The 27,556-nt window shown below is 45.6% G+C and overlaps 2 protein-coding genes across 8 annotated transcripts in view; one reads left to right on the plus strand and one right to left on the minus strand.

Annotated features, from left to right (window-relative positions):
- The window catches only part of KCTD20 (potassium channel tetramerization domain containing 20), a 30,280-nt gene extending 25,772 nt beyond the window's left edge, over nt 1-4,508 (plus strand). For all 5 annotated transcript variants that reach the window (XM_030291783.4, XM_041721245.2, XM_072918915.1 and 2 more), the window contains one exon: nt 1,319-4,508. In XM_030291783.4, the coding sequence (XP_030147643.4) occupies nt 1,319-1,611 (293 nt within the window). In that variant the 3' untranslated portion in view covers nt 1,612-4,508. The remainder of the gene's footprint in view (nt 1-1,318) is intronic.
- An 816-nt stretch (nt 4,509-5,324) lies between these two features.
- Nucleotides 5,325-21,255, minus strand: STK38 (serine/threonine kinase 38). Of its 3 annotated transcripts, XM_072918918.1 has the most exons (14): nt 21,021-21,255; nt 19,076-19,208; nt 16,580-16,631; nt 16,313-16,435; nt 15,263-15,346; nt 14,413-14,536; nt 13,836-13,990; nt 12,165-12,267; nt 11,551-11,612; nt 10,885-11,002; nt 10,416-10,539; nt 9,613-9,708; nt 9,271-9,365; nt 8,184-8,451 (listed from the first exon to the last, which is right to left on the minus strand). In XM_072918918.1, the coding sequence occupies exons 2-14, from the start codon at nt 19,204-19,206 to the stop codon at nt 8,321-8,323; spliced, it is 1,398 nt and encodes a 465-aa protein (XP_072775019.1). In that variant the 5' UTR covers nt 19,207-19,208; nt 21,021-21,255; the 3' UTR covers nt 8,184-8,320. The 3 variants fall into 3 exon arrangements, with proteins under 3 accessions (XP_072775017.1, XP_072775019.1, XP_072775018.1); XM_072918917.1 differs by lacking the exon at nt 9,613-9,708 and having other exon boundaries at nt 21,021-21,154; XM_072918916.1 differs by lacking the exons at nt 9,271-9,365; nt 9,613-9,708 and having other exon boundaries at nt 5,325-8,451; nt 21,021-21,154.
- Between the last annotated feature and the right edge of the window lie 6,301 nt (nt 21,256-27,556).

Raw genomic sequence — 27,556 nt, forward strand, 5'->3', positions numbered from 1 at the left:
AAGCCTGATTTCTTCTGGACTCCAGGCATTTCCTTGTTTACTCTGTGTTTTACATGTATCTTTACAAAGCCACTGAAATTGGCCAAGGGGCTTAAAAGTTAAAGGAAAGTGAAAGGTACATAACATGTATGAGAAAGACTTGTCTCCTTAGGAATGAGGAAACAGGAGTCAAATGCCTCCACCTGCTTATCCAAGCTTTCCCTTAGGGAGCTTAGAGGATGCCGGGCTCTGTCCTAGGAGACTTATTTGTATAGTAGTTATGTTTGCTCACAGAATGGCTGATGCTGTGCAGCACCTGCAGGCTGACTACACACAGTGCTGCCCCTCTTGTCAGAGAATCATGGAATTATTTAGTTGGGAAAAGCCCCTGAGATGATTGAGTCCAACCATTAAACCAGCACTGCTAAGCCCACCTCATTGCTAAGTGCCACATCCACATGTCTTAAATCCCTCCAGGGATGATGACTCCACCACTGCCCAGGACAGCCTGTGCCAGGGCTGGACAGCCCTGGTGAAGAAATTTTCCCTAATATCCAATCTAAACCCCTCCAGCCCAGCTTGTGGCTGCTTCCTCTGTCCTGTCCCTGTTCCCTGGCAGCAGAGCCCGACCCCCCAGGCTGCCTCCTCCTGTCAGGGGGTTGTGCAGAGCCACAAGGTCCCCCCTGAAGCTCCTTTGCTCCAGGCTGAGCACCCCCTCCCAGCTCCTTCAGCTGTTCCTGATGCTCCAGACCCTTCCCCAGCTCTGTTCCCTTCTCTGGACACGCTCCAGCCCTCAACACTTTCTTGTTGTGAGGGGCCTAAAATTGAACTTAGTATTCAAGGTGCCTCAGCAGTGCCCAGCACAGGGGGACAATCACTGCCCTGGGCCTGCTGGACAGACCATGGCTGGTACAGCCCAGGTCCCCATGGCCTTGTTGCCTACCTGGGCTCATGTTCAGGCTTGACTCCTCATTTTCTCCCCACATAACCTCCTCATAGTCCTCCTGATTTATGTGGCCCTTTTTCCTTCTCATCCTCGCTGGCTCATCTTTTGGCACATGGGGATGACCTGCTCCTGGAGCTTTTAAGTTTTCCTTCTTGAAGTATGTCCAGCCTTCCAGGACTCCATTTCAGGGGGAAAGAGAACAGTTTTTTGCAAGCCAGTAATGCTAAATGTGAAATCTGAGCGTTCATCTGGAATCTGAGCATTTGTCTACTGAGTTGTGTGTGTGTCCCTCCCTGACCCCACAGTCACTCCTACCTGGGTGTTCTGGAATCCTGTTATTCCTTAGTGAGTCAGAGAGGTGCAGTGGAACTGAGTGGCTGTCTGTGTTTCCAGGGTATCCCACCTGCAAGGAGAAGGTGAAGAGGAGGCCTGGTGGCCGCTCCGAGGTGATCTACAACTACGTGCAGCGGCCATTCATCCAGATGTCCTGGGAGAAGGAGGAGGGCAAGAGCCGCCACGTGGATTTCCAGTGTGTTCGGAGCAAATCCCTAACAAACCTGGTCACCGTGGGGGATGATGTTTCAGAGGACCACGAGGTTATAATGCATCACCCCCCACAAGTGGATGAACTGGACAGGCTGAATGCCCCCTTCTCCCAGATGGTTGTTAATGATCTACCAGACTAGTGTGGCTCAGGCTGGAGAATCCTGCTGGATGTGGGTGGAGAATCCTGCTGGATGTGGGAACTTCTCGCCGTAGTTTCATCCCGGGTGATGGGACACAGACTCCTGCAAGGTGCTTTATCCTCGTTCATGCTCTTACTACGTTGTCATATTTCAAGCATGTTAATAAAGAGCAACACTGCATAGTCTTAATTGTGCAATCAAAAGCACGGTCTGCTCAGACAAAAAGAAATGACCTGTTGTTTCTACTACAAAGGCTTCCAGATTGTGGGTGCTGAATATTTTATCTAAACTTCTGAAAGAAGAGCACAAATGTGTGGAAACGTCTTGTGTGACATGAGAGAGGAAATTCTGGGCCTGTCAAGACAAAGCTTTCCTTTACCATTAGGCACAGCTTTGTTTTTATGAGTTACAGAGGAGTGAACATCAAAGCAGGACAGATGATATTCTGTATCAACCAGCAGAAATGTAGCACAGTGTAACAGCAAACCCTGAGCGTGGAGGAATCTGTTTTCATTGCCACCTGGCTTTGGATCCAGTACGGTGTACTGCTGCCCTAGGAAGGAGAAACCAGTTCCATAGGAAGCATATTCACAGGAATTCCCCATCTGTACTTCTCTGTGAGATGGAATCACTGTTTTTAGGGATGGTTTTTGTAAAGTTCAGTAAAATGAGTAGATCATGCTGAAGGAAAACCTAAAACATACTGTAGCTGATATTTTACCAATAAAATAAATCTGTTAAGAGCTAAATAGATGTAAGAAGCTTTCTAGAGGTGACTGTGCATACTGAAGACTTTCAATTGTCTTCTCCATCCCCCTGCTAAGACAAATAAAGCCAGTGGAGGATCTCCCAGTTTACTACCTGAGTAAAATCCTTGATCTCATCAACCTTAGTCAGACTTGATGTAGACTCTCCAAGGAGCTGCTGCTGCAGCTTTAAAAAGCCAGCTACTTTCTTCCCAATTTGGAACTGACTGGATCATTTTTGTCAGGCAGGTAAGAAATACCAATAGTAAACCAGCCCTCAGCAGAGAAAAATGCACATACCTGGGCACAGCTCTCCGTTGCTGCTCTGAGTGTATTATCCTGATCTTTGTAAGGCTCTGGGATTTGGGTTCAGGGCCAACAAATCTGTGGCTGTAAGAACAGGCACACTCCAGGCTGGTTTAGCTCAGGTGGATTGGAGCCTCACTGGTCCTGCTCCTGCAGCACTGAGCTCCTTGTGGGAGTTACTTGTAGGAAGTGGCTTAACCCCTGATGAACACAGAGTGAGTTCTGCACTGCCCCAGCTGAGCTAAGGGCACCCAGAACTGGGCTGCCTCACAAAGCCATCCCTTCTGATGGCTGTGTAAAGGTTCTGTGTACCCAAACCAGAGTTTTAAAACATGGTGCTGGTGCAAAGAAAAGTTGAAACCATTCAAGAAGGGACAGAGCTCCTCACAAAACTGGGCAGGTCAGGTGTTGAAACCTGGATTGCACGAGTGTTGAGTGACCTGGTCAGACTAGGCAAAACTGAGGTGTAGCTACCAGTCTGGCCCTAGAAAGTTTGATCCTTTTTTTTGCCAGGCTGCAACATCAAGCAAATTTGTATTGTTCTCCTTCTGACTGCCAAGTGCATGGTGAACTGAGCAGTGAAGTTTGCTGCTGGTTACTGGCAAGGTGTTTGTGGTTTTCAGTGCAAGTAACATAACAAGATCAAGCAGAATTTTTTAGTTGCAAGTAACAAATCTCTGCCAAGGCACATTTTAGTTTCCATTAGTGTGGATACAAGTTCCATTCTCTCAGTGTTTCCATTCTTAGCTTCTTTCCCAAGTGCAGCAAAGATTTCTTCTTAAAAGAAGTGCCTATGGCAAGATTTCAGGACCTCCTAAGAATCCCAGGTGTTCAGATGCCTAAATTTCTCTTGACTACTTTTGAAGACTCCTCCCTGTGTGTCATTGGGTCAGTAGGGAGAAGTGTCCTTTGGTGCCTGCACAGAGCTGGGGTGATATGCAGACACTCCATTATTGGTGCAGATGAATTGCTGTTTCTGTGGTGAATGGAAGATGAACCATGAACCTCCAGCAGGGGCCAGACCAGCCCCAGTCCTTGCCTTGGTGGTGAGCTGTTCCTCAGGACAAACAGAAGCACTGGTGAGCCCAGCAGTGGTGGAACTTTTCCCTAGGCCCTGAGTGCCCAGCAGTGATGGTCCCCAGGCTCTGTGATTATGTTTTCCAGGGTGTATTTATTTCCCCAGCAGTGTCAGGTTTAAGTAAATGAGTGTTGGTATTGCCCAGCTGAGCTGGAATTGGGGGTTCCACATGTTCTGCTCTAAGGACTGAAGTGTGGGTGTTGTTCAGAGCTCCTTCTCAGGACTGTGTCAAGGCATCAGGTGCTGAGAATTGCACCTCAACAGCACCTTTTGGGATCTGACAGTTAAAGTACCATATCCAGCCAAACCAAATCCCACCTAGTGTGTCCCTGAGCCCAGGGGCAGCTCGGCCTCTGGAAGGATTCAGGCAGTTTATTAAACTGCACCCAGCCCTTTTGGGAGTTACAGGCTGTCAGTGCCTGTAGGAGTTTGTGGTTCCCTGTGCAATCAACTGGACCTTCAGCATGGGATGCACATTATCCAGCTCCCATGATTTCCATGCAGTTTTTACCACTTACCCACTGTAGTTTATTGGCTTTCCCAAGTAATTACTCATTCTGGATTTTAAATTTTGTTAGTAGAGTGAGTTCCATTGGAACACTGAATCAAATTTTAAAAGTGTTTTGTTTTTCCTCCTCTCATGGTCACCTACTTCAAGTACAAGGTCAACTTTTGTCTTACTCTGGATGTACTGAAGTGCTCCTGTGCTGTGTATGAACACCAGATGTATGGTTTCTTTTCTGTATTAAAGTATAAATTATATGTGACTTGTTTGGCTCCTTTAAAATTTTTAAATTGTTTTAAATGTGGAGTAGAATAGGCAGGGCATAGAGAACTACAGGATTTTGTTTCCTTGCTTCATTAAGTAAGTGTGGGTTGTGATTCCAAAGTCTTAGAATGTTGGCATCAGAGCCTGGTTTGCAGGGAAGTGTTCCCACCATTTGTGCTGAGAGGACCCCAAAGTTCACTTCATCCCTACACCTCATTGCAGTGATGTTCTAAAGACAGCACAGACAGGACCTCCTTGACCCACGGACTGCAGCATCTCTAGCAAGCCCCAGTATTTTTGATCAGTGCTGTGAAAAGCGTTTTCTACTTGTACCTACTTGTCTTCAGAAGAAAACAGCTTTGGAACAGGTCTGGCTTTGATTTCCATCTTCAGCCTTGGCTGTACTTCCAGGCTTCTCTTGAAGGTTGGGAAGGGCACTGACAGTTCAAACAAGGTGGGATTTGTTTGAAGACCTCACAGCACCTTCCACTATGTGGAGGGGCTACAAGAAAACTGCAGGAGTCTTCCTCAGGACAAGGGGAGCGGCTTCCCACTGCCAGAGGGCAGGGATGGATGGGATTTTGGGAAGGAATTGTTCCCTGTGAGGGTGGGCAGGCCCTGGCACAGGGTGCCCAGAGAAGCTGTGGCTGCCCCATCCCTGGAAGTGTCTGAGGCCAGGTTGGACAGGGCTGGGAGCAACCTGAGGGGTGTCCCTTCACAGCAGGGCCTAGGAATTGATGAGCTTTAAACCCTTCCAACCCAAACCATTCCAGGATTCCCTGATTCCTGTTTGTAAAATACACCAACAAGAGTGTGTTTATTAAGAGGATTTTATTTACACAACACAATGAGATCGCTCCATAAAAAGTTGACTACACCTGCCAAATTGTACAGTGCAATTTTGTAACAGCTTTTAAATATTTACAGAACACTTTTCCAACTTAGAGGTTAAGGCAGAGTCAGGGCACAGTGATAAGAAACACTTAGTGCAGCTTTGTGCTAAGCATGATACAGAGATGAACTGGCAGCATAAAGTGTTCAGATCCATTGGAAATTCAGATTGGACTTACTTCTACAAATCCAGCAACTGCAGCTTAAAAAAAATAGGTAAAAGATACTAAGAACCTCAAAATACAAAAAAAAAAAAAAAAAAAGTTTAAAAATGTTTGGCTACCATCAGAGATGTAACAGGCATACAAAATCTTTACTGTTAGCAGTGAAGTATGGATCCTGGGAAGGAGGTACTGTAGGAGACACTTTTTTCCCTAATGTTGGTAAAAAACTGGAAAAGGATGCAGGCTTACAGTACATCTGGGATACAGAACCTCCCACTGCAAAGGTGTGTCCAGCAGGACTGGATTCAAAGACGTCCAGCTTTTGCTGGAAGACAACAGAAATGAGGTACCCAACTGCTCCTCGTGCCATTGAAAACTTCACCTTGGACTCCAGACACACCTGAGGGGTCCCACTTCAAACACAGCACGCACAATACACAGTACTAGAGAGTTGGTTTTTCACAGCAACTTATCACAACTTAAAATTATTCAGCTTCTTCATCTTTGGTATTTATAAATAAAAATGCTGGTCCCTTTCAGTAAAGGGCTGAGAATGCAGCTATTACCTTGAAATCATTTGTTCCTAATTCACAGCAGCTTCAAAGGATTTTGATTTTTGTTTTTATGTTAAGGCAGTAACTAAGCTGTCAGGAATTGAAAAAAAAATGGTCTTACATTAATTCCAATGGTTTATAAGGCAACACTGTCAAATGGCTAGAAGAAACTGCAGGATAAGGATGGAACAGTTTGAGAAGCTGGTATCAGTCCTTCATGCAAAGCCAAAAGGGAGCAGAATGTGATCTAGGGATGAGTTGATGAAAGCCTGATCCTGTAAATCATTCCTTCCATTAGCCCTTATTCATCCGAGTGAGCCCTTCTGACTGCAGAGATCCTGGGACTTCTAATTAAGGCTAGTTTTGCATTTCAGCTTGGTAGGATCCAACTGCTGTCTGAACTGCTTCTGGCAAGTCATAAACTCATAGGACATGTACAACAAGCACGGGGTGGTGAGGGAAGGACCTGACGAGTTCTGTACAGTACTGGCAGTCCCCCACCAGTCCTTCGGGATGGCACTCAAGTCAAGAGACATCTAGGTAAACATTCCCTAAAAGCACCTATATAAAAAAAAGTTCCACTACAAATCCATATTGTTTCATTTTCTAATCAAGAAAGTCAGGACTAAACAGACCTGGAAGCCTTTTTTTTTTTTTTTTTCTGTGGGACATCACTGAAGCTTTGTCTTGTGTGTACTCCAGAGTTAGTGTTCAGCACCAAGAGAAGTTTGCAGGAATCCAAGACAATTTGAATTGAGACACACTTTTAGAAAACACATTGAATTGTGTTTTTAATATCTGATTGCAAATTCCAGACTGGAACCATGCAGGCCCAAGGGGTAATGCCACCTGCCCCTGGAAGTGCAGAGTTAACTACAAACTGGCACAAAGTAGAGCTTGTGGTTAGAAAAAGGAATCAGGAAAAGCTCAGCTGAGGCAGAATCCTCCCTCCCAAAATGCTGTCATGTTCTGAGAGAGGCTTAGGCAAGGAAAGGCACTTTGGGGCTCTCCTGGAGAGACAGAACTGATCTCCTGATCAGAACTGAATGTACTTTTGTAAATTAGAGTAGGCAACAATCAACATGGACATGGTGAGGTCCAGTGCCCCAAAAGTGACCCCATGAGGCACCATCCATGGAACACTCCGGGTACAGATGGTACAGCCAGGACAGCAAGAGCAGCTCTGTGAGGGAACACCAGGCAGGCCTCCATCAGCAACATTCTGATCCTGTTCTGCTCAAAACCAACAGCAAAAAGGCCACAGAAGTTGGAGTTTGGCCTTTAAACCGCTGAAGATGCAGCAGAGCTCAGAGGTGGCTAAGAAACAGCAGCAGCAGGCCTGGGGAGCCTCAGGGCTGGCCCAGCTGTGCACAACTTTCCCACCAAGGATCAGGTTCCTGGAATTTCCCTCCCTCTGCTCTAATTCCAGACCCACTTATATGACCAGCTGTAGTTTATCTGCATTGTTTATGGATCCAACCTGACATACAGTAACCAAATACTCATTTCTCCTCTATTTAGGAAAGTAAAAGTGTTGCAAAATTTTTCAATTTAGAAAAAACATTAAATGGCTTGAGGGTCACTTAGTACCAAAAGTAAAGTGCACCAGAAGTGGGGGCCACAGCAAGAGAGCTGAGAAATGCTATTGAAGAGGCTTCCAGGGAGTATTATAAAAACAGCACTACAAAGTAAGGTTAAGGCAATCCAGGTTGTATCCTTCTGCTAGACAGTTTCCTGGAGAGTTGTCTCAAGCTTCAATTATTGCTTTGTTTCCTCTGTCCTGGAGTCCTCAACTACTGGGCAAACAGTGCTGGCAGAATTGGCAGAGTGAGTTTGTCACTTCATGCAGGACTGGGTGCAGTCCTATAGAATCCCATGCTTTGCAATGCCAAAGGGAAAGCTTGCTCTCATCTCCCAGTGGACTGGACAGTCTGGCAAAGAATATAAAAAAAACTCTTGCTCCTGAAGCAGCAAAAGGTGCTGGCAGCAGAGATGATGCAAACATGGGATTTTTCAATGGCGCAGGGAAAAAAAATCCTTAATAACAACCAGGTGTGTAATAAAACAGGGTCCTGAAGTCTTCTCCAAGAGTTGATAGCCCTCAAGTTTTCTTTTAAAAAAAAGAACAAGTTCTTTTATGGGTATAAACCCAAAGTACAGCAACAGAATTCCACGGCTCAGAAGTCCCAGGTAAAGCTGTGTTACTTCCCTCCTTTCATATAGGATGGAATTGCTCCTCGGGCCGTCAGGCCCTCGAAACGCTTGTAGGTGTAATTGATAAAAACCCAGTCTTTGTTCTTGTAGTCTGTCTCTGGGTGGTTGCTTGTTGCCACTGGGAAGACATAGAAGAAATAGAATTATCCTTTGGAACTGCAGAGTTTATTTTCATACAAAACACAGGATGAATGTTTCTAAAGGAAAAAAATATCCTAAATGCAGATGCAGCTTCATGCTTCAGCCAAAGAAAGAAGTGCTGGGACACAGAACATGGATCAAGCATTGTAAGCTAGAAGAGGGTAGATTCAGACCACATAGAAAGAAGAAATTTTTTACAATGTGAGCTGTGAAACACTGGCACAGGTTGCCCAGAGAGGTGGTGGATGCCCCAATCCCTGGAAGTGCTCCAGGCCAGGTTGGATAGGCTTGGAGCAACCTAGAATAGTGGAAGGTGTCCCTGCCCATGGCAGGGAGTGGAGTGGGATGAGCTTTAAGGCCCCTTCCAACCCAAACCAGTCTGAGATTCTGTTTTTAAATTCATGGAACAAATGTGTGACTATGCTGTGATCCTTCAGAGATTCACAGCAAAACATCCCCTTGAGTTCCACCTTTCCCTACCCCTACTCCAAGTGCCAGCAGGAATCAGCACTGAGGGGAGCTTGCAGCATTGGGCTCTCAGGCCCTGCTGAGATCTGAACTTTCTGGAAGCTCTGCTGCCTCTGAGTGCTGCCCTTTCTCAGGCAACTCCCACATCATTTACAAGCCTCATCTCCTGGAACCCAAATTCCAGCTTGCATCCCCTGCACCATGAGGCTTCCAAGCCATTTGGTCATGAGAAAAAATAAAACCATCATCTGGTAAGATCTGACTAACAGAAAGGATTATTCTGCAGGAGAAGGGGAAGGTTTACACAGAGAATGAAACAATCATTTACCTGTTGGTTTAAGGATATCAGATTCTGGAAATTCATCAAAGTTTGAGGTATCATCAATGCTTTTAATTTCTATTGAAATTGCAGCAGGTCTCTCTCTGCCAAGAAGAGCAGATAAAGCATTGAGATTTCAAAAGCAAACAAAGCAGGATTCAGCCACCTTCCATTTCCTAACATAAGCAAAACTGAAGGTACCTAAACCTCAGCAAGCTTCAGGCAGACAACAAAATGCTCTCACCCACAGCTGGATATGATAAATGCCAGTCAGCTGCTCCCTGCTGCAGACCAGGGCTGGCCTGAGCAGTCCCTAGAGAAGAGCAGTTGCTTTTCTGCAAAGCATCTTACCTGATGTGCTCCCAATCAACCCCTTCAAAGAATGGGTTACTCTTTATTTCCTCCACACCAGATGCACCAATTCTGTGCTCCCATTCACAGCAAAATCTGGGATGGAAGGAAGAATGAAAATGAAGGGAGAATGAAAACGAAAGCATTCCATCCAGAAATGGAACAGCTTTCTGAACTGATACTGCTGCAGTTTCTTAACATATAAATGGAGCAGACTAAGAACTTCCAGAGCAAAACCAACACACAAAGTTACGTATAGGAATGTCATGTCCAATGCCACAGTTAAGATGTGCTATTCCTTCACAACAGGATAATGTGACCTTTCTATTTCAGGACCAGAGCAGAGGAGGAGAACATATAAAGCCTAGAAAACCAGACATTTATATTTCTGTCCTGAGAATAGATACTGAAGTACAAATGAGTCAGCAAGCACTGAGATACATTTGTATGCTCCAGTGCATACAAAGGCAAAATCATTGCTGTTGCCAGAAGTCAGCTCTGTCAAAAGGATTGAACTTGTGTCTTTCCATGAGAAGCCTAAAGGCAAAATAAGGAGCAGAAACATTTTGCCAGAGTAGTAGCACTTCCATGGGAACTCCTTTTTAGCACAGTTTAATCAGGGAACCACTAAATGGCCTGAGAGACGAACATATTTGGCAAGGGAGTTCAGCATTTGATGCATGTGTGTAACAGTTTGTAGCATCAGGGTTTTTCCATGTGAAAGAAGACATGAGAGGCACAGAATACAGAGACAAGACAAGAAAATTAGTGCTGTATTAACTGGCAAACCATGGAGCTGGCACCTTAAAATAAGATCCTTTGCTTTATCAGAGATTGGAACCTCTGGAGGAAATGTCAGGGTCTCCTTCCAGTTCATGACTTTCTTGTATGTCTCTTGAGGAGTCTCGGAACAGAATGGTGGATAACCTGAAAAGAAACAAAAATATAATCTTGGATCAAGCAAAATTAATTCCTGAAGCCAAAACATACCTCAGAGACCAGGCAAGGAGTGGATGCTCTGAGAACTTGACCCCAAGCCCAGAAATAGGCTGCCCATGGAAGCTGTGGCTGCCCCAGCCCTGAAAGTGTCCAAGGCCAGGTTGGACAGAGCTTGGAGCAATCTGGGCTAGTGAAGGTGTCCCTGCCCATGGCAGGGGGTGGCAGGGATGAGCTTTAAGGTCCCTTCCAATCCAAACCAGTCTGGGATTCTTTGAATATAGCTATGTCCTGCTTCACCATTCCCACTTACAGCCTGCCCTGCCTGTTCCTTACCAATCAACATCTCGTACATGATGACCCCCAGGGACCACCAGTCACACAGCTTGTTGTATCCAGTCTGCATGAAAACCTCAGGAGCAATGTAATCTGGAGTTCCCACTGTAGAAAAAGCCTGGAACAAACACCATCAGTTATGCATCTGTAGGGAAAACTGCCTGACATGGACATGGGAACTTATACAACAGTGGTTATTTTGAGGAAGACACCAGATTGTCTCTGAGATCCTTTAGCAAAGGTGTTTAAAGCCTTTCCTCCAAGATATGTAGAGACAAAATTAACATCTTCACATGAAAGAGTCATAAAATAGCATCAGGAAAACAGGGAAGGGTATCACTGTCCTGGAATGTGTCACCTTGGAATGGGTCAGCAGCCCTTTGTGAGATTAGAAGTGGCAAGAACTGACAGTTTTGGCTGGAAGACTTCAGATATCCATGTAAATAATTATGGCAGTGCTATCTCTAGCACATATGTCACCAGCTGTTCAGCAGATGGATGAAGGACAAACTGGAGTCATTCCTCTTCTTTTTAACAAATGCCTGGATCTTTTCCTTTCAGGATTGTCCAGAACTCAGATGCATTAAAAACTTCCATGTAAATCCATGTTCCATTTGGATGCAACACCTCAGCAGGAATATCTCCAAGCAGGTGGAACCTACTCACCAGCTGCCGGCGATTCCTCTTCCAAGTCTCTGCTTTCCTTTTGGAATTCATGTTCTGGAAAGCTGAAGGAGATTCAATAGCTGTGACTGAATCCTACTGGTCACCTAATATATTTTTACCCCAAAACCATTACACTAAATATCTCATTTAAGATGTGTATCAATACCCCAAACCTAAACCTCTCAGCAATGTCCAAACCTATGAAATGTGGGCAACATCTAATTGAGCCTTTCATTAGCAAGCCATGCTTTCAGGGTTGATGTAACTCCATGATCCAAGTCCTTTCCCTTGAGAAAAATCCTGGATACTCAGAGACTCTGCTGGTTTATTAATTTCAGGAACACCTGAGATCCAAACCAGCAGCTACCAAGTCACTGAGTTCTCATTTTATTACACATGCAAAGGGCTCCAGTAGAGTCTGTTTCAGAGACAAACTTCTGGAAATGAAAAAGGGTTTAAAGTAACTAAAATTATTTTACAGAAAATGAAAATCCACCTCAAGATGTAAAGTTGATTATTAGATTCCTCAGTGCAGCCATGCCCTCACACTGAAATGAGTTTTGTCAGGACCCAAGAGCAACCAAGCAGATACCATTTGGAACCAAAGAACTTACTGAAATCACTGGGAAGACTGTGATTCAAGTTCCTGTAAAATTCTGTCCTGTGAGCTTTCTTCAGTCCAGTACAAAGACCAAAATCTGAGAGTTTCACATGGCCCTAGAAATAAACAAAACAAAACCAAAAAAATCCCAACATCATAGTAAATCACAGCAAGGTTGGAAGAGAACCCAACACCACTATCAACACCTCTAAATGATGTCCCCAAGTGCCTCATCCAGATGCCTCTTGAACACTTCCAGACTGTGACTCCACCACCTCCCTGGGCAATTTATTCCAATGCCTGAGCACTCCTGCAGTGAAAAAAAAAATCTAATATCTAATCTGAACCTCCCCAGCACAACAACGAACTAAGGCCAGTTCGTCTCGTTCTTTCACTTGAGACATGGCAGAAAAGCCTGACCCCCACCTGGCTGCACCTTCCTGTCAGGGAGAGCAAGAAGGTCCCCCCTGAACCTCCTTTTCTCCAGGGTGAGCCCCCTCAGGTGTCTCAGCTGCTCCTGGTGCTCCAGACCCATCCTCAGCTCTATTCCCTTCTCTGGACACGCTCCAGCCCCGCAGTGTCCTTTGCCTTCCTTGTTTAAACCCAGCACTGGATGTGTACAGGGAATGAAGCCATCAATACTTCCACTGCTACTCCACAGAGAAAGCCCAGTGACAATTTACTTCAGGAAACCTCTGCTCTGCAAGTTCTCAAGGGTAAAAGGAAATGTCTCCAGAGGCAACTGCAGTCCCTGGGTTGTGTATTGGCCCCAAGAGATAAAAAACAGCCTCGATTCAGTGATTGAACCTGTCCTGGTGCATAATATGACCACACTGATTATTTTTAGAAGTGTATCTATAAAATATACTTCCATTTCAAAGTCCTAAATGTAGTCATGTCTAGATGTGAGCATTCTGATTTGGACACACTGCTTGGAGAAGCTGTGGCTGCCCCTGGATCCCCGGCAGTGTCCAAGGACAGGCTGGACAGGGCTTGCAGCAACCTGGGACAGCAGAAGTTGTCCCTGCCCAGGGCAGGGGGTGGAACAGGATGAGTTTCAAGGTCCCTTCCAACCCAAACCATTCTGGGATTCTGCAGTAATTCCAACACTGCATTACACAGTGGTGGGAAAGTCATTATTTACTGCTGGCAAACTCTTTCCAAGAAACCTTGATTTTAGGCAAACTTGGAGTGAGCGATAGGAGGACACTGAAACAATCAGGTTTTGCAAAGTGCCTGCAATAACCTGGCCAGCCTGGCCAGCCCTCAGGGGTACACCCTGATCCTGAGGGAGGTTCTCCACTCTCAGCCTGGCTACTGCACAGCCATGTCCTTCATGTTTGGTACCACCAGAGCTGGCAAGTGAGAGTGTAACAGATGTGAGAGAAAAGGGAAACAGCTTTGCCTAAGAGGGAACTGAAACCACGTGCTTTAAACTGCATCTGAAATAGCCAAAAATAGCTTAAACAGCTGTCAGAAGACTCAAGGTCGGAGTGGAGCTGGGGTCTTTCCTGGCTTTTGGGGATTTTCCCCGGTAATTTGGCAGATATGCCCTCTAAAGCTGGAAGGAACAGGGCTAAATAAAGAAGCTCCATCTTCTTCCACAACTGTCACCACCCCTTCAGGTCAGCATGAGCAATCACAAGGCCTCTTTGCTCCTCCCCAGCCTGTGGCCAGCCCATACCTTGCTGTCCAGGAGGAGGTTGTCTGGTTTTATGTCACGATGGATGAATCCCAGCTGGTGGATGGAGTCAATGGCGAGCACGGTCTCGGCGATGTAGAACTGCGTCTCCTCCTCTGTCAGAGTGTCCTTCTTCATCAGCAGTGTCATCATGTCACCTGGAAACCCCCCAGAGGTGAACACACAGGCTCCACTCTCACTGAGTTTGAAGACATATATAGAAAAAAACTATTTCTGCTGCATACAGTTAAAAACAGCAGGTTAGAGGTTGCCAAACCTGGATATGCTGTGGCTCTATAGACAGCAAGGGCATAGCAAGGGTGGGAACTAGAAGAATATTGAAGCCAAGTTTAAATAGAAGAATATTAAAGCCAAGTTTAAATATCTGCAGCTTGAAGACCCAAACAGGAAACCTCAAGCCTGCCCAAACACCTCAGTATCCTAAAAAGCAGAAATCTTGTTCCCTTCCAGGTGTACAGTACAAATACCACGTGCACTCTAGTCCCAGACTGCATTTGTAGTGAAGAAATTAGCAATTCCCAAACAAAAGGAGAGCAGCCCTTGCATTCTAGAGAGTTACCTCCAGGCAGGAACTCCATGATCAGGTAGAGGTTTAGCTTGTCCTGAAAACTGTAGAACATCTTCACAACCCACAAGCTGTCTGCCTCCACCAGGATGTCCCGTTCTGCACGGATGTGGCCAACCTGGACAGACACAGTGCATTGGATGAGTTTTATTAAATGCATTTATTTCAGAGGCAATTCAATTATTATTCTGAACAGCATCAAATATCGAAAAGACAAAAATCAAACTTCTGCACAAAGGCAGAAACACTATCAGAACTTCAACATGTGGTTGATTATATACATATATTTTTATTATATATTTATATATAAATATATATATTATATATTTTTATATATTATATATAGACCTAGTAAACCTATAAATTATACAAATCCTATAAACAAAAATCTCAATTCTTTACAAATATACCTACTCATTAGATCACTTTTTGAAAACATAAGAGCTTCATCCCAGTGCTGAACACGGGACTGTCCCAGATCATTATATATCCAGAAGTACTAGCAAAGGAAAGCCTTAAACATAAATGCTGCTGCTTTATGTCTCTGAGTCTGAATTCCAGCAGCTGTATCTCTGGTTATTAGAGCCAATCCTGTCAGTCAAAAGTGCAGTAAAACACTGGCCTTGAAGTCTGCATTGAATCGTTTGCACAGGACTTTGTGTGGAAAGAGCCCACTGGAAAAGAAGTCCTTGTGAGTTCAGAGCTTTTTCTGACTTATTTCCTCTATAAGAAAAGATTAATTAAAAAAACAGAATTTTTAGCTACTAAAGCACAGATGCCTATTCCTCCTCTGCACACACCACAGTGACTCCATGGTCCAGCTCCTGCTCAGGGTGTTCCTCACCTGCTCCTTCTCAAGCATATCAGCTTTGCGTAGGATCTTCATGGCATAAACGTGCCCCGTGTCCTTCTTCTGCACCAGGCGCACCTGGGGGCACACAAAGATTGGATCAAACCCAGCATTCCCAGCACAGCTCTTGACAAAGTTGGGTATCAAGCCCTTGGCTTCCACTTCATGAAATTGTCTCAGATTATAAAACACAAGAAGCATTACACAGGGCACAGCAATGGCAGAAAGTGCTGTTAATGCTAAGAGCTGCAGTTATTTTAACAGAGGACCATGAGTGATTCACACCTGTAGGAAATAGATTTGTAGAGAATTCTTAAAGTTTAATAGAAAGTTCACATAGTATTCATTTGTATGTAAACTTTGAGATAAGAAATATTAACTTAGAAATATTATGGAATAGGATAAACATTGTTGAGAGAAAAATAGAATTAGAAGCAAGTTTTAAAAGAAATAAATTATAATAAGACCCACAAAGACTAAGTTTAGATAACTAGTTTTAAAGCATTTACAACATAGGGTAGCAAAAACTGACAGGTCAAGAAACACTAATAATATATTGTAATTAAGAAATAGTTAACTTCTGAGTGTGATGGCGTAAATTATAACATCTGTATTGTCTCACCCTTCACATGACGCTAAAAATAGAATAAAAGTTTTTAAAACACCTCTCAATTACCCCATCTCTAATCCAACACACACCTAAAGCAGGTGGTCCAAAGCCCCTTCTCTGAAGGGCACCAGAAGAGACTTTGCAAGGGCCCTCCACCTCTCCCTAAGTCGAGCCTCAGAAGTTCACCTTTAAAACCCACTGCAAAGCTGTGTTTAGCTGTCCATCAGGTCCTTCTCAACATCATTCTGTTTCCTTTAAAGCATAGGATGTCTTGAACCAGCATTTATTAGGTAAAAAAGCAGCTGCAGGTCACTGTTCAGCTAATGTCAATCTGTGATTGTTACACTTTCCTTTTGCTTGTAGAAACTGAGCAAGTCTTTAACAAACACCAGAGCCAGTTAAAAACACATGTAGTCATTTTTTTCTGGACTCACCTCTCCAAATGCTCCTCTGCCTATTACTTTTAGAGACTCAAAGTCCTCCAGTCCAAGCCTGGTCCTCTTCAGGCGAAGGAACTCTGTCTCCTTTTGTGCATGTGCCGACCTCCTGATTCTTTTCTAGAGTTAAGAGACCCCAGTGAGAGCTCTGCAGGTGGGTTTCACAGGGACCACAGCAATTCCAAGCAAAGATCCCAGATCTCCATTTAAAAAAAGAAAACTTCTTGTATTTAACCATTAAGATGCTTTTTCCATATTCATTACCTCTTCATCTTTTAGGCCTTCTTCTTCCATCATTTGTTCTAGTTTCTTTTGTCTAGAGCAGAGACAAATTAGAAAAATAAAGGTTGAATCATTAACCTTGAAATTAGAAAGAAAAACCCAGGTTGAATCATTAACATTGTTTCTTAACAAGGTGCACATATCCACAACCTCTGGTCTGTGCCAGCAAGTTATGAGGTAAAGATGAACCTTTCTTTAAAGGGAAGACTCGGACAGGAAATTAATTTTGAAGAATCTACTATCCAGTTTTATAATTCCAACCTTGTCCTCTGTGGTTTTAATAAACTAAACCTGCCTTGAGTTCCACAAGTTATTCAAGTCTACATTTTTGCTGTACACAAATATAAATTGAGAGATCTGTTATCTCTCTCTGACAGCTGGGCAAGTCACTTCAGGCCAGAGTCATAAGAAGCATTTAAACACCAAAATTTCACTTATTCCAGGAAGAATTGGTATTCGAACACATTTAAAATTTCTCTGCATCTCAAACTATTCACATGAAAGATGAGAAAAGTTATTTCAGATTTCCTAATCCCTGAAATATTCAAAAAGTTTGGGAAGAGGAAACTTGTCTGTACATGGTCTCTCCCTTAAAGAATCAGAAATATTTACAGTCTTAGTACAAAAGGATTATTTGGGAGAAAAGAAAGGAGGAAGCAAGATTTTAGAATGGGAATGACTTCAGGGGACATTTGCAATGATTATCCTCTGGGAACTTTTTCCCAGTGCCAGTCATATCAACAGTTGGCTGAACTGGGCCTGGTGGTTTGGAACATTACAATTGTACTAAAAAATTCCTTCTCTTTCTGCAAGTCATTCTTTGCAAGATCCTCTTCCTGTCTCCTGGGGCTCTCTGCAGCTGCTATGATGTGATAATATTTAGGGTTATCGCTTCAGAATCGGGCACAATGAAAATGCCCTTGCTCAAGTACCAGTGAGCCCTGCCCAGTCATCCCAACCCACACTCAAAACAGCAACTCCAGTAGCAAAGTCTGTGCAATACACAGAATTAAACAGCAGGACTGAGTGATGCCAAAGCCATGCTGAAACTCCCTCAAATATCCCTAACAGGGTCAATCCGCACTTCAGGGTACAGTGTCAACACCATTTAAACTCCAAATTACACACCCACAGATGTCTGTTGTTACAAAAAACATGTGAATTATAAACTCCAGTCTGTTTGTTCAGACAAGATCTTGATCCTAAACAGAAAAAAAAAAAAAGATTTTGGGAATACACAACAGTGCTCATAGTAAGTAAATAAATTTTAAAGAGCTGTGTGAGGAGAAATAAACTAATTAAATCAGTGATATTTTCTGCCTGAATTGGACCTCAGTCTCTCTTTACTCATCGGAAGCTTTGAAGCAAATATCTTTGCAATTAGTATTTATTTCTAAATTGCTTCCTTGTTTCTGCAACTCTTGCAGTGAGCAGGCATTGGGGAGCTCCTCAGGGAGCTCGTTACAGCTTTGGCAGCAAAGCCAAACTAACACTGAACCATTTTCCAAATTCTGGTTATAGACTCCATGGCAAGCTGGGAGAACAGCAGAAGTCCCAGTGCTACCACTTGAGGGTACTCAGAAATTAGAGGGTTCCAGCCAAAGCTCAGTCACACAGCTCAGTGCAGTCCATGGCTGGACTGGACTGGGGAACTTAAAGAGGTGGCCCAAGTTCAGGTCAGTCACAGTCACTGAGTGACTCCTCACAACAGCCCCCCTGGCTCCCTGCATTGTCTTCCTGTCCATCCTGCACATGGATCGGGGCAATCCCAGCACAAATGCAGAGAATGGATTGGGAACAGCCCTATGAGAAGGATTTGGGGGTGCTGGAGAGGCAGAGCTGGACAGGCCCCAGTGCAGACCCCACTGAGCCCTGGGCTGATCCCCCAGTGTGGGCAGCAGCGGGGGGATTCTGCCCCTCTGCCCTGCTCAGGTGAGACCCCACCTGCAGAGCTGGCCAGCACAGGAAGGAGCTGGAGCTGCTGGAGAGTCCAGAGGAGGCCATGGAGATAATCTGAGGGCTGAAACCAGGCTGGGAGAGCTGGGAATGCCCAGCCTGCAGAGGAGAAAGCTCCAGGGAGACCTCAGAACCCCCTCCAGTGCCTAAAGGGGCTCCTTTTAGGAGAGATGGAGAGGGGCTTGGGCAAGAGCCTGGAAGGACAGAACAAGACAGAATGGCTTCTCTCGCCACAGGGCAGGGTTATGTGGGATACTGAGAAAGAATTCTTGGCTGTGAGGGTGCTGAGTCTCTGCCCCAGCCCTGGAAGTGTCCAAGGCCAGGTTGGACAGGGCTTGGAGCAACCTGGGACAGTGGAAGGTGTCCCTGCCATGGCATGGGGGGGGACAGTGGATGAGCTTTAAGGTCCCTTCCAACACAAACCAATCTGTCATTTTATTATCTTTGCTCTTAAAGTGAAATGAATTCAATATAATGTTTGGCTCTTATTCAGTATGGAAGGGAAACAAGAAGGATTTTTACCTCATCTCTCGCTCCTCGTGCTGAGCTATGAGGTTGCTGTAGAAGTTTTCCAACGTCACCTTTGTCATTGTGACTCTCTCCTTGGTGTGGTTACTCATGGATGAGCATGGCGTAGGGCCTGTCATGGCCATGGCTGGTAGGAAAGGAGAAAGGAGGAACATCAAACATAATAAATGACAAATAATCTGTAAACAAGAGTCCAAACCCATTAAGTGATGCTTAATCACAGAGCTCAGATTTTAACAACAAATACCACCAGTCTCAGCTAAGCAGGGAAAAGTCTTACAAAATAAAAGGTACAAGTCAAACTTCCTGTTTTGAACATTTTTTGATCTGAAATTAGAGGGAAGGAAACTTAAGAAACTTTGTACCTCAAAAACCACAATTTCAGCCAGGACTGCAAATGTTTATTGCTCCCACCATATTCTATCTTAAATGGATGTTCAAAATTCAGGAATATCACAGTGAAACATCTAATCCAGAAGTTATTCTTCCCATAACCCCTGCAGAAATAATTCCACCAATTGCCTACTGGCTCTTCTGCTGTGAAATTTATCTAAATCCTGAAAATCATCCCAAAAAGGGAGCAACTGAGGAATGAGCAAAAAGGGCATTTAGTTGCCCTTGTGCACTTTTACAAGATGTTTTCTCACAGAAATTTGGCCAAATCCAGAGGATCCCTGCCTTTGAGCAAGCTGTAGTTTAAAAAATAACCAAAACCCCAAATCCTAGTGCAAGTATCTAACATATTTATTTATATAAGAAAGATGTAAGTATTTTAATATCCTTTCAATTTCTGAGAATACAGTATATAAATGGAGTGTGGCACCCCTAACCAGTAGCAGCATCAGTGGATTTGACACACCACTTCTATTTCCTGATATGCATAAAAAACTGTAAAGATTTCAAATGTACAACCACCCCTGGTTCTCCTGTGCATCACATAACTCGCAGTAAGGTAACAGAGTTTTGCAACTATTACTAGAAATTGCAGACAAAACAGGTGAGACACTTCCCATTTTTATAACCCTGGGCACTGCCAATACACTCGAATGACTCTTTCTGTTCACTTTTTGCAGATCTTTATGAGGCGTCACCACAAGCCACCTCCTTCCCAGACAGCAGCTAGGTGTTTGCTGTCTTTACAGGTTCCTCATGGGACACGAGCTGGTGACCATCTCCAGCTGGGTGACTTTTGAGATGGAATTATGTCTTTATGTGAGATGGAATCACGGCTTTATGCAAGAGCAGCTCAGAGTGGCAGGCACGAGTGTGGAGTGAGGGAGCACACTCTGCGAGCACCCCTGGATATGGGGTTACACCCCCAGAGGTGAGTGCTGACACTCCTAGAAATGGGGGTTATACACTCTGTGGTTGTGACTGGGACGTGTAAAAGCCATGGGTAGTTTTCACTTCCTAAAGAACAAACCAGGAAAATTATCTGACAGAAAAGGGGTGCAGGAAAAAAAAAAAATAAATAAAGAAGGAGGGGAGAAAAGAGAAAGTATCGGTTCCAAACCACCTGTTGGTGCTCGGGGCCTCTTCCACGGGGATGGGCGCTCGGAGCCCACCGACCACCACCCCGGGGGCTGCGGGAGGGAACGGGGCTGGGCTCCCCGCACCGGGGCTGAGCCGGGGAGGTGACACCAGCGTGGCACTGGGGTGCCCGAGCGGCGGAGGGGCCCGGCAGCATCCCCGGAGCGGACAAAGGGGGCCCGAGCCACCAACAGCGGAGGAGCAGGGGACCCAGCCAGCCCCGGGCCCGCCCCGCGGGACGGACCCCGGCCCGCAGCAGGGCCGCCCCCAGCCCCACCGGACCCGAGCGCTCCGCTCCGCTCCCCCGGAGCGGCACAGGGCCCGCGGGGAGGGAGGGAGGGAGGGAGGGAGAGAGGAGGGCGGGGAGAGGATGCGGAGCGCCCGTGGGAGCAAGGCGGGAGCGGCTTACCGGAGCCCCGGGAGGGGCGGCAGGAGCTGCAGGCGAGGCGGGGTCCCGGCGAGGCGGCTGCGGAGCGGCGGGTGAGGGGAGGCTCGGGACCGGGGCCACGGGAGCCCCCACAGCCGCTACCGCCGCCCCCCGCACCGACAGCGACCCGGCCGGGACGGGCGGCCCAGGGACCGCTACGGCGGCGCAGGCGCCCCGTGCCCGGCCCGCCCCACCGGGAGGGGCCCCGCGCCCGGCCCGCCCCGCTCCGTGCCCGGCCCGCCCCACCGGGAGGGGCCCCGTGCCCGGCCCGCCCCGGCCCGGCCCGGCCCGCCCCGCCGGGAGGGGCCCCGCGCCCGCCCCGCCCCGCCCCGCCCCGCCCCGGCAGCAGCGCCTGCGCCGGGCCCGCGTGCGGTTCCGGCGGCCCGGGCGCGGTGACGGGCCGGTGCGCACCCACATCAGCCCTTGCTGTCCCCTGGGCCCGGACAGAGACAGGCCAGCTCTGGGTGCCGGCCTGCCTCCCTATGTCACAGCTGAGACGTCCACGCTATACAGAGTATCGCCGATCTCAGACAGCTTTAAGCATTCGCCCATATAGAATAACACAATACCGCAGCAGAAGCCTTCAAGCGTCTGACCTACAGAGTAACATCATGTCGCTTCAGATTGCTGCAAGAGTCTGCCCTTTCTTGTTCTTCAGCACAACATTTTACACCCTTATCGTTCATGCACTGTACCTGCGTGCCCTCTTTACCCTTTGGTGGTTGGTCAGTGCACCTCCGCACTCCGTGTCTCACTATCTTCAATACAGGTCCCCTGACCTACGCAGCTGTAGCCCATTTTACCAGCTATCACAAGCTGTGTATCTACACTGCTCTGCTTCTAGGACGCTCATGGGGCACTCCTCCCAGCCTGGGAATCCCTGTCCTGCCTGCCTCCTTCCCACGATGGTGCTGGGACCTGCAGCCTCCCAGTGCACAGCCTGGGCTCACCATCGAAAGGAGGTTGGTTTCTCCCGTCCCCATAGAGGTGATACACATCCCCCAGTGGCCACAGGAGCCCGGGGGACAGAGGCCACCAAGCCACCAAAGTCACCTCTACCACTCAGGAATCAAAGAAACAAACCCTCAGTTCCCAAGGAAACTGCATCTACAGGGACAGAGAGGCTGATCTGCAGTGTGCTGGGCAGGACGGGATCATTTCCCAGAGGTTTGAGCTGTCACAATCAGGTCCCCGGGGCTCCATCCTCTGACTCTGATGAGGAAGAGCTCCCACATCCCAGCTGAGCAAACTCATTATACAGCTTGGGCTGCACAACTCATTTTCATCTTGCACCTCCCAGCTCATCTGAAATATCTGAAACCATGAGCTTCAATAATGGTTTGACTGGCCTTGGGAACCTAGTACTCATCCCAAATGTGTGGAGACATTGGGGAAATGTTGTTATGCTTCATTTTATTTACATTTCTACCAAAGGAAAAATAATAAAACAGTGCAATTAAGAGGGTGAAAAGGGTTTTTATTATTGACATTTTAATCACTGAGAACTGCATTCAGCACAGTTGAAGGTTATCAGTAACAGAGAAAATGTTTCAGGATTTAAAACAGTGTCCCTACACAATGGAAAAGCTGATATATTTGCAACACACACGACAGATTTAACTTCTGAAAGACTGACTTTGCAGTTAAACTGGACTTTGCTTTGCTTAGACAGAGAGGATCAATCTGTTATCAAAGGTGAACAGCAAAATCCAGTGGTACCTCTCAGGAGACACAGGTGGCCTCATGAATCTGTTTTCTTGCTGCTGTGAGAGCTCTTGGAGAGTATTTCACTTGAGAAAAGAAAAGGAATTGTGGAACAAAAGGCTCAAAGAGGGACCCTGAAAGCTCATTCTCATCTCCTCCACCAGCAGAACAAGGTGGTTGTCTGGGGCTTTGGCTGAATGGGGATCACTGCCAATTCTACCTGAGAAAACAAAGGCAAACTTGAGGGTTTGAGATGCCTAAAACAGTCTGCATGCTGAGAGAGCAGGAAAAACCCTTTGTAACTACACTATAAGAAAAGTGCAGAGTGTGAAATAACTGCAGACAGGTGTGAATGGAAGAGAACCTGTATTCAGAGTTAAAGTACTTTGTCAAAACATTAGGCTGTGAATGTGCAGATTAATGACAGATTAATGACCCAAACTTGCTGCTCGTGTGAGCTCCAGGAGCCCCAGCTGGCTGCAGCATCCCTAAGACAGACCAGGCAGATGGAGGGGATGGATGAAGGCCCTGGCAGGGGGAGAGAAGGGATCTTGTTGGAGTTCTGGATCTCACAGTCACAGCGCTCAGATGGGAGAGGACCCTGACCCTCTGTGGGAGGGTCTCTGTGAAAACCTGGAGGAGTGAATGCCCTTAAGGGTTTTCATTTTGCTGTTCCCCTTTGTGCTGGAGCTGTTCCCTCCAGCAGTGCAGGTGTAAAGCCAGGGACAGACGCTGGGCTGACACTGCTGGGAGAAGTCAAAGGGGCTTGAAAAGGCGCCGTGGGCTCCAGTTACCCTCTGGGATCTTCCCATCCAGCTGCTTTGGTGGGAGGAAGCCCTGAGCTTCTATCGGTTCCAGCAGCTGCTTCATCAGGCTGGAAGCCTCATCTCCATCGCTGCTGTTGAAATCTGAGGGATCTTGGCTCTCGCTGGCGTTTGGGAGCGGGACATCCCTGCTGCTGGCGGTGTGCACGGCACCCAGGGCGTGCTGCAGCCACATCAGCCGCTTCAGCCCCTGCACCGCCCTCCCTTTGTCGTGCAGGAGCTGGTGCTCGGTCACTGCCCTCCTGCTGCAGGGGAAGGAACACGCAGTCAGGCCGGGAGATGCTGCTTTGCATCCATCCATCCATCCCAGATGCTTCTCTGCACTAAGCAGTGCTGGAAATGCCTCAGGCTCCAGCAGCCTGTCAGGAAGCCTAAAGATTCCTGCAGATGGAAAACTTGTGGGGATTTTGAAAGAATTTTGAATTAATATAGAGATGGGATTTTTGAGTTGTTTTAGATGGTGTGATTTTTTTTTTTTTTTTATCTCCTACATAGGCAGGAAGGGTGAATTTGGCTCACATCTTCACTGCATGGCTCAGAAGGTCAAAAGGCCTCTAGTTATAAGACTTTTAAAGGATTTATTAACTAATAAAACACTGTCAACAAGTATATTTATGTTTTTTACTTAATTTTTAAATATTTCATCTTATGGACTTATGTTGCAGTGTAAGCTTTCTTATGACACACAAACCTACAGTACTGTACTCTAAAACTCTAAACTTTCTTCTATTTAGTTTAATGTGTCTCTGGTTTAAACTATAAACCCACATTCTTGCTTCTAGCACCTAAGTTTGGCAGCCTTTTTGAAAGTCTCAGATCAAATCCTGTGTTTAATTCTAAGCTTTGGTTTACAGGCCCAAAGTTCTGAGGGTTACCTGCATTTCGGATTCCAACAAAGCTGAAATTGTGTGCTACTCCCAAAGACATGCCTTGAATCTCCTCCTTTTTAAGAAAGGTAATCTGGGGAGATTGGCAATTTGGTCTTCCCCAAATTTTGATTCTTTTCCAGGTTTCAATAGTAGAATAAAGTTCCTTTTCCATCCCCTCACTGTTACAGGACTCTTGGGTTTGTTTCTTTCCTTCCAGAGTTGTAACTCAGGAGTAATTTACCTGAAATCACTGATGTCCATGAAATAAAACCAAACTCGGATTTTTTTCAGATACACCAAAACTTTTGAGTCAACTGTTGACTGAGGAGGGCAGGCTAAATCTCAGATGCAAATGTTTCAGGATTCCAGGCTGCTTAGATAAGATCTAACAGCAGCTATAGGCTCCTACTGCAGATTTGGATCTGAATGAGAACCTAAATGTGGAATTTCAGCATGTGCCATCACCATGGCTTCTGTTGAACATCCTTATGTGATTTGCCACACTGTGTTTAAAAGTGACAGCTGAAATGTGGTCCATGTTGCACATCTAAAAATGCAATTGGTCTAATTTTATACTGCAGAGAGGGTGAGGTAAAATGGTGCTGTATCAAATACATCAAATTTTTCTTCTGCCATGCCTGCAGTAACTAAGAGCAGTGCAGAACACAGCCCATGAAATCAAAAGTGAGCAATTTTCTAATTATATCAGTGAAGTAAAAAGGTAATATTGCTTACTTTTCAAGGTCTTGGCCCATTGCAAAACAGGTAAAAAAAAGAATTGCCAAAAATGTAACTGTCTGCAGAGATATCTGGGGCAGGAACATTTTCTCTCTTCTTTAAATCGGCTCCACAGGACCAGAAGCTGACGGTGTGATCAGAAATCTTCTCCTCTGTTCTTGCTTTCACCTGACAAAATGAATTTCAGCCTGTAAGCAGGGGTGAGAGTGGAGGGCTGTGTTGTGGTAAAACATCCCAGACCTGTGGATTTGTAACGTACACAGGAAAGGACAGACAGGATTCACAGGATATTTCTACATTTCCTTGCTTAGAGTCCCAAATCTGCTTTCCCACTGCTGCCTCTTGATATAACATTTTGAACTCTTGTGCATTTGCAAGCACAGAAAATTATTTTAGGACTTGGAAGAGACCCTCCTGATAAAAAAAACTTCACAGCAATTTGACACAAAGATCAGGACTGGTGAAAATCATGAAATCCAAAAGGTATTTAAGGCGGAGCAGGAATATCAAGTTAAAACATGTTCAAAGCCCTGAGGTTCAGGCCTTCAATAGCACAACCTTTTCCATGAGCAATACAAGTGCTGACACCCAAATATCCAGGATTATATTAGACTGATGCTGGGTTTATTTTCTGTGAAGAAGTGGATTTTTGGCTTAGGGAAGGGACAACTAGAAGATGTAATTGTGCAATTAAAATTTATTATTTTAATCTATGTTATCCTTTCATCCAGCTTTATATCTGCTCTTGGCATTGGTACACCCATGCCTACCATCCCTTCAACCCCACCACACCTTTATTGCCAAGTCTAACCCTAAAATTTCTGCATTTTTGGTACTAAAGACTGTACCCTGCTTTAAGATTGGCTCCAGCCTAGCTCTTTATTCATTTACAAGCAAATCCTGTATTAATTGTTACATCAAAACCTGGAGGGACAACAAAACATAAGTTGTAGCATTTAAATTGTTATGTAAGAGTAGCAAAGACAAGTTCCTGTACAATTTGTTTTGTAGGAATAATTCTTTCGGTGCAGAAAAAATTTGGGATAATAAAAACCTCAGTATCTCCTCAAAAGACTTGTCTTTATACTAACTTGAATATTGTCAGTGACTGGATAATAAAGCAAATTATACATTAATAGAACAAAAATACACATCAATTCTGTATTTGCTTTTAATATGCCTGCCTCAGTAATTTGTGAATCATTTGCTTGGGCAATATGTTGAAATCAAACTAGATGTGAAATAACAAGTGGGTATTAGTTCTGATAAAAAACATGTATTAAATGCAGATACATGCACATAAATATACGTAGAGATGTGTGTATTAAATGCTGAGGGATATTTGAAGTTATGCTAATGCAGAACTGCTCAGACACTATAGAGAAATGACACTTTGCTGCTGTCATCAACAGTAAACTCTAATTAAAAGCATCTCCTAGTTACAAAAGGAACATTATCCACTTACTGGTGGTGTTTGGATCCCAGGGAAGTTGTGACCTGCAGAGTCTCCTGCCAGCCCCGTGGTGATGCTCCAGCACAGTGACACCGAGTGCCCTTGGCCACCTTTTATAGCAGCCCAGAGAGCTCAGGAACAATGGGAATGGGCTGCACAGCACTCCGTGACTAAGACCTTGTGCCAGGGAAATGAGACAGCTCCAGCAATAATAAATTTTGGATTTTAAAAGATTCAGCTCTGACTAAGGAAAAGATCACAGCTTTGCAGGCAGCTTCTTCTTCCTTTGCAGGCTCTAGTGTTTTGTGAGAACTTTTGGTTCTAACACAGTGTGCCCCAAGATGATGGACAGGGGATATCCAGCTGTTCCAGGGTTGATCAGGAAAAGCATCTCTGCTGTGGAAATAGATTTTTGCTCCTTTCTTGTTCTTATGGCTCAGGTGTGGACCCTGAGTTGGGTAAGAGGAATCTAAATTAACAGTACTGGTGATGCCTGCAATGTACAGTCAGCAAAACCCAGTTACAGAATCACAAAATGAACCAGGTTGGAAAAGACCTTTAAGATCATCTAGTCCAACTTATGACCTAACACCTCCTCATCAACTAAACCACAGCACTGAGTGCCATGTCCAGGCTTTTGGTAATCACATCCAGGATGGTCTCCACCACCTCCCCGGGCAGAGGACTCCAGTGCCCAATCACTCTTTCAGTTAAGAATTCTTTTCTGATGTCCATCCTAAACTCCCCCTCGTGCAGCTTAAGGGTGTGTCCTCTCATTCTGTCAGTGGTTTCCTGGGAGCCCAGACTGAGCCTCACCTGACCACAGCCACCTTTCAGGAGATGTAGAGAGGGATAAGGTCAAACTTGAGTCCCCTTTTCTCCAGGCTGAGCATCCCTAGCTCCCTCAGCCATTCTTCACAGGGCTTGTGT

This window comes from Taeniopygia guttata, chromosome 26 (assembly GCF_048771995.1).
Source record: "Taeniopygia guttata chromosome 26, bTaeGut7.mat, whole genome shotgun sequence".
NCBI classification, from domain to species: Eukaryota; Metazoa; Chordata; class Aves; order Passeriformes; family Estrildidae; genus Taeniopygia; species Taeniopygia guttata.

Excerpts from the sequence above, each read along its gene's own strand:
- STK38 (XM_072918918.1), bottom strand. The coding sequence starts at position 19,206 with ATGGCCATGACAGGCCCTACGCCATGCTCATCCATGAGTAACCACACC. Across the intron at positions 13,991-14,412 it reads CATGGAGTTCCTGCCTGGAG|GTGACATGATGACACTGCTG; the intron begins GTAACTCTCTAG and ends GGGGGTTTCCAG. Across the intron at positions 8,452-9,270 it reads TGATATCCTTAAACCAACAG|TGGCAACAAGCAACCACCCA; the intron begins GTAAATGATTGT and ends ATGTCTTCCCAG.